General features: G+C 34.4%; 1 protein-coding gene across 2 annotated transcripts in view; it reads left to right on the top strand.

Annotated features, from left to right (window-relative positions):
* MSR1 (macrophage scavenger receptor 1) overlaps nt 1–6,967 on the top strand; it is a 63,483-nt gene that overhangs the window by 12,769 nt on the left and 43,747 nt on the right. For both annotated transcript variants that reach the window (XM_005864069.2, XM_005864071.2), the window contains exons 3-4: nt 497–909; nt 3,033–3,219. In XM_005864069.2, the coding sequence (XP_005864131.1) occupies nt 497–909; nt 3,033–3,219 (600 nt within the window). The remainder of the gene's footprint in view (nt 1–496; nt 910–3,032; nt 3,220–6,967) is intronic.

Genomic DNA, 6,967 nt, shown 5'->3' with positions numbered 1-6,967 from the left:
AAGCCTCATGTTCGCTTCCAGCTGCCTTGCTGCCGGCCGCCATCTTGGCTGACAGTTAATTTGCATAAGGATATGCTGATTAGCCAATGGGAAGGGTAGTGGTCGTACGCCAATTACCATGTTTCTCTTTTATTAGTGTAGATGCTAACTTCAGATACTCTGTTATCTCATTTTATCTTAACAACAGACCCAAGGAGTAGGGTACAGTGCACTTTATAATCTGTGGAATCTCTCTTACTGCAAAAGCCAAATGCAACGGTCCAGGAGATTCTTATACGCAGCAATTCAGAAAGTATGGCTTAATCCTGGAATAAATTCTAAAGTAAAGTGGGAATAGGAGACTGTCACCCTCTCAGCAACATGCTACTGTGGATCATACATTGTCTACTTAAAATAAATACCTGATTTGGGAGAGCATTCAGAATGTTAGACTGGGATGATATATGCATCTAAGGAGACAGGCCATGACTCTGCTTATTTTTGCTTAAATATGCAGCTCAACTCCTAAAATGGGAAAGGAAGAATTGCACAGTTGGTTCAATTAATGCCAATGACTCATCTCAGAGTCTCATGGGAAAAGGAAATGACCGTGAAGAGGATATAAAATTTCGAGAATTTGTCACAGGAAACCTGAGCAGCATGGAGAAAAGAATCCAGTATATTTCAGATACACAAGCCAATCTCATAGATTCAGAGCATTTCCAAAATGTCAGTGTAATGACTGATCAAAGATTTGATGATGTTCTTCTCCAACTGAGAACCGTGGCTTCCTCAGTCCAGGAACATGGAAATGAAATAGACGAAATCTCCAAGTCATTAATAAGTCTGAACACCACATTACTTGCTTTGCAGCTCAGTATTGAAACACTGAATGGCAAAGTCCAAGAGAATACAATTAAGCAACAAGAGGTAAGAACTCTCTTATTAGAAGGCCGCATGCTGACACTGAATTCATTTAGCTCCTAGCTCCTCGGAGGAGCAGGAGAGCAAACATTGCAAACCCTGATTGAACATCATCCTACCTACCCAGATTCCTTTCAGAATCTTACCAGGTCTCAGATAGATTTAACTAGTTCCTTTTCCAGATTCCCAGCAAAAAGGAAAATACTTTTCCATTGGATATAGCCTCTCAAGGTATTTTAGTATAATAAAACCTGGTATAGTATCTCTTGCGGCTGCCTAAACCAATTCCGAGTTTTAGATGACCTTAGCAGATCTGGGGAGGTGGGCACTCTGTAAATTTTACAATAGACCCCCCCAATTTTTTTTTATCCTCATCCCTTACATGGATAACCTTAAAAATCTAGTTTAAAATAGTTTGTCACTCCCAGGAATTATACATAACTTTTATGTGTAAATTAACTATAACTTAAAAATGAAAATTTGAATAATGTATTACATGTATTATCATAATAACATCAAATATAAAAGACAGAAGAGCAAGATATATTCTAGACCAGTTGTAAGCAAAAGTTTCTTTTTAAAGGGTCAGGTAAATATTTACCTTTGAGACTACATGGTCTATGTCGAAACTACTCAACTCTGATAAAAGTAGAGCAGAGAAACAAAACATTATCAAAATAGATAAGGAGGTTTGGTACATCAGAAAGAGAAAAGGCCAATGCACAATGGAAAAAACAAGAAAAGACTTGAAAGGAAAAGTAATAAAGAAAATATAAAAAATTATGATTTGGCACTTAACCTTATCATAGTTTGAAAAGCAAATTAAGTATCAAGAATGTATTGTGTCTACTTTTATGCTGCCAAGTTAAATATATTGATAGTGCCAAGAATTTAGGTGCAAAAAGTAGGCACTATTGTACAATTAGTAAGATTTTAAAATGATATCAAGTATTTGGAGAACAGTGTGAAAATATTGAACAAAAAATTTAATATTTACACCCTTTGATCAGATTCTCTTTCAGGACGCTGTCCTATAGAAACACACACATGTTTGTTTCTAAAATGATGTTCAGCCCAGCCAGTGTGGTGCACTGGTTGAATGTTGACCTGTTGGCCTATGAACTAGGAAGTCAATGATTCCAATCCCAGTCAGGGCACATGTCTGGGTTGCAGGCTTGATCCCCAATAGAGGTTATGCAGGGGGCAGCTGATCAATGATTCTCTCTATCCTTCTCCCTCTCTGAAATCAATAAAAAATTTTAAAAGATGTTCATTATAGCATTATTTAAAATTGTAAAATGTGCGCAGCTCAAAACTCTAATAGGAATCAAATAAACTATGAAAAATACATGCAGAATATTTCCATTAAATTATTAAATATAAGGCAGCCTCTAAGTATTATAATAGGTAGATATATTATTGAGTAAAAATTTAAATATATTATTGAGTCAAAAATTAAAGCATGTCCCAGATCAAACAAGTACTATCTCTCTTGTTCACAATCTCTCTATATATGCATATATGCATGCAGGCATATAAATGCCGTTAAAAACAAAATAATAATGAAATCTCAAATACAGAGGCAATAAAAATTAAAAATAAGATATTGTTAATATGCTAGTTGAGATTGTATTGAATATGAAAAGCGATCCTGAATGTTCATTTCCACCGGAAAATATGGCATTAAACTTTGTTATTGATATAAAACAATTATATATTCAATCTGTCACATTCACAGAATTGGAATACTAAATTTTACTATAAGTACAGTATAAAAAAGTTTTACTTCAGATAATTAAAAATCATATCACAAGTGTTTTAAAATTATTTTATTAGTGTTTTGACATCTATATATTTGGAAATAGAAGAATACCTTAGATATATTCAACTAAGGGGGGAGCAGGGCAGAGGGTGTGAATATTCAGCCGTTCAGTCAAAAGAGGAAATGCTTCAAAACCAAATAATTAATCTTTTAAAATAGTTCTCTAATTTTTGTATTCTTATTCCATAATATTCTTGTAATATTATATGTATTTTTTTTTAAACCTGGCTTCCAGGGTTTCTTAAGCTTACATATTTTTTAAATAATGGTATAACAAAAATTGTGGATGCTTGGTTATGCTTCACAGGAGATGAGTAAATTAGAGGAGCGTGTGCACAATGCATCAGCAGAAATTATGTCTATGAAAGAAAAACAAGCACATTTGGAACAGGAAATAAAAGGAGAAGTGAAACTATTGAACAACATCACTAATGATCTCAGACTGAAAGATTGGGAACATTCTCAAACACTGAAAAATATCACTTTAATTCAAGGTAAAATACCTTCTTTTCTTTCAGAAAATGATATATTAAAATGTAATGATACACATGAGATTTGATCTTCAAAATCCTATGACTTAAAATAGTTTTTGAGCATACATTTACTACAAATATCTATAGAAAGAAATCTTCAGATCATATTAGGACATGGTAAGCTAACAGTCTCCTGGTATCCTTTAAATAGAAAGGGATAAAAAAAAGAAATCTTAAGTTCTAATGAGTCATTGTTCCAAGTTTTCTGTAAGGCACAAAGTTCTCTATCTGTCTATAAATCAAGCTTGTTAATTCTCTTTTTCAAAACTTCCAGATTCTTTCTTATGTTTTACACTATTGTATTATTAATTAGAAAAGTTTTTGAACTCTCCAAAAATAAATGAATTTGTCCATTTCTTTTTCATTTGTTTATAAAGCAAGGTGAATTTGCAAATTAGTATTTTTACACTAGCTTCTAATTATTTACATTTTTAGTATTTTTCATATTTACTTTTACTTTCAACCTTTGGTATTCTTTTGTTTAGGTTCATCTCTCATAAAGAACAAGTCCCAGAAGACTATATAGAGTACATTTTTGTTTCCAATGCTTACAATTCAGAAAACGTAAATAATGTATATTTATAGATATATACATATGCAATAAGAAAGCTTATTTTTTAAATGCAGGGAAATGAGACACACAAACTTCATGTTATCTTTTTAACTATCTTTGAAAAGGAAGTAGATGAATGAGTCTGGTAGAATGTAGATTAGATACCTATTTCTTGGATTGCAGGGATGTTCTCTTTATTACTGTGCAGTATAGCTTACTTATAGAGAACACGTATGTATTCTTTAATTATTACATTAAAATAGATGATAAAGAAAATTTTCATTAATCAGCTTTCGCTCTAACTACACTTTAGATTTCAAATAAAGATCCTAAACTTTACAAATCCAAATCTAAATCGTTGATTCTTGAGCATCTCACTCTATCCACTCCCAAATCTGTTGCTTTCCCGGTCTTATCTGTTGGTTGTATCATTGTTCAATTTGTTACTCACTCAAACATCTTGGAGACTATCTTTGACATTTTCCTCTCACTCCCTACATCCAATCCATCTATGAGTCCTGTTAACTCACAATATTTCAAATAAAATTCATTTTTACTATCTCATCTGCTACTATTCTAATTCAAGCAACTATACTCCAGTTCAATGTACTCCATCAGCTTCCCAATTGTTTAGCCCAGGGGTCCTCAAACTACAGCCCGTGGGCCACATGCAAATACAAATATTGTATTTGTTCCCGTTTTGTTTTTTTACTTCAAAATAAGATATGTGCAGTGTGCATAGGAATTTGTTCATAGTTTTTTTTTAAACTATAGTCCGGCCCTCCAACGGTCTGAGGGACAGTGAACTGGCCCCCTGTTTAAAAAGTTTGAGGACCCCTGGTTTAGCCAAACTGTACTCTTAATTCATTCTACATAATTTAGAGCAAAAGAGTGCTATCAAAAAATATCATTAGGCTGGCTGGGGTGTCTCAGTGGTTGATAGTTGGCCCATGTACCAGGAAGTTATGGTTCGATTCCAGGTCAGGGCACATTCCAGGTTGCTGGATCGATCCCCAGTAGGGGGCATTGCAGGGGGCAGCTGATCAGTATTTCTCTCATTGAAGTTTCTATCTCTCTATCCCTCTCCCTTCCTTTCTCTCTAAAATCAATAAAAACATATCTATAATAATCTATAATAATAAAAGCATAATATGCTAATTAGGCCAGATAGCCAAACGTCCTTCCGGACAACCTTCCGGACGAAGCCAGGGGCTGTGAGGGCTGAGGCAGCCGCTGCAGTTACCAGGGCTGAGCCCCTTGCATGAATTTCATGCATCAGGCCTCTAGTTTTAAAATATCATTAGACCTTTCCTCTCTCAAGCTAAGATGGTCCAATATCTCCCTATTGAACATGTAAGAAAATCTAAACTTCTACTTGGTCTGGCACCCATCTCCTTATCTGCCCTTATTTTCTAATTTTCCCTCTGTCTAGCTTATAAATCTAGAAGAATGAAAATGCCATTAAAAGCTGTGAGTTAAGCCCAGACCCTATGGCTCAGTTGGTTGGAGGGTTCTCCCATACACCAAAAGGATTCCTCATCAGGGCACATACTTAGGTTGCAGATTCAGTCCCCAGTCAGAGTATGTGTGGGAGGAAATCAATCAATGTTTCTCCCTCACACCTATGTTTCTCTCTCTCTCTCTCTCTCACAAATAAAAACATTCTCATGTGAGAATTTTAAAAAAAAGTGTAAGTTAATAAGGAGGAAGTGCTAGTTTCACTTGTTGCTATCTGCAATCAGCACTAGACTCTCTCTGTCTTGAAATGTCCTTCTCTTACCTCTCCACTCCTTCTTGGCTCCACTCAAAATCACCTTTTTAGAGATGAGTTCTCCCTTCCTCATTCTCATTCTCATTCTTCTCTCCATCTCTCTATCTTTATTTACTTTAAGTTCCTCATAGTACCTATGGCTATATGAAATTGTTTTCCACTTTCATTTGCTATTTGTTTATTATATATCTTTCAATAGAATGTGAGCTCCAGGAAGTTGGGTCTTGTCTCTCTTACACTCTGTCTTTTCTAGCACCTGTTAGAGCACCTGATATATAGTGGGTGAGCAACTATATGTGTATTGAATGACTACGTGAAACTAGAACTTTTGTTTTCATTTTTAGTACTATCTCGTCAAGTTACACTTTGTAATGGCAATGGCATTCTTCCAAGTTTCCAAGATAGAACATTTAATTATTTTTTATTCTTTCTCCCAAGGCAGTTGGTTCTTATGTTCTACCCTTTATATTCTTGTGTAAACTGTTTTTATCACTGCTCTGCCAGACTATTGAAATAGTCTCCCAATAAATTTCCTGCCTCAATCCTTCACACTATAATCCTTTCTACATTCTTGTTAGAATGCAGTGTTCCTGAAGGGAACCTAGATTACAAAAAGCCACTCACTGCCTCCTCATTAGACATACAGTATATGTCTCTTTTCAGCATTTAAAGTATTGTGTAATGTGTTTCTTAACTATTTTTTAATGTCTCATGCTCTCCTTTTCTCGTTTTGATCCAAAATATTTTAATTGATTTTACTGTGATTATAACATACCCAATACTTTCATACATCCTGCCTCAGGTCTTTTCCTTCACTTGAAATAATATCTTTCCTCTTCTATTAGTATCTGAAAATATCTACCATTCAATGTCCATCTAATACGTGAGCTCTTACATGAAGCCTTCTCTGGTTCCACCACAGTAATACTGCTGTTGACATTTATATTTTGCTTAATATTGAACAGTATTTTTTTCACAGGAGTATTCTTAATATGATTGTCATATATAAAAGTATCTCATATTACCTCGTAGTGAAATGTTAGATCTTCTTGGAAACAATAAGTTCCTTATAATAAAGGACTATTTCTATATTCTTTGTAGCATCTAGCCATAAAATATATTTATAAATAGATATTTATTAAACTACAACCCAGAAATATACACTGAGTGGCCAGATTATTATGACCACCTGACTTTTGTAGGCAAATTAGCTATAATTTCACACTGACGTTGCCAGAGGGCCAGACCATTATAAATAGGGAAGCAGGTTGTTTACCAGTAGAAGTGATTTTTTTCTGAAGATATGGGTAAACAATGCGATTTAACAGTCTTTGAATGTGGAATATATTTGAACGTGAGTGGCCAGATTATTATGACCACCTGAC

Source organism: Myotis brandtii, unplaced genomic scaffold, assembly GCF_000412655.1.
Source record: "Myotis brandtii unplaced genomic scaffold, ASM41265v1 scaffold185, whole genome shotgun sequence".
NCBI lineage: Eukaryota > Metazoa > Chordata > Mammalia > Chiroptera > Vespertilionidae > Myotis > Myotis brandtii.
The sequence above is the reverse complement of the archived record's forward strand: the minus strand, read 5'-3'. Positions and strand labels throughout refer to the sequence as shown.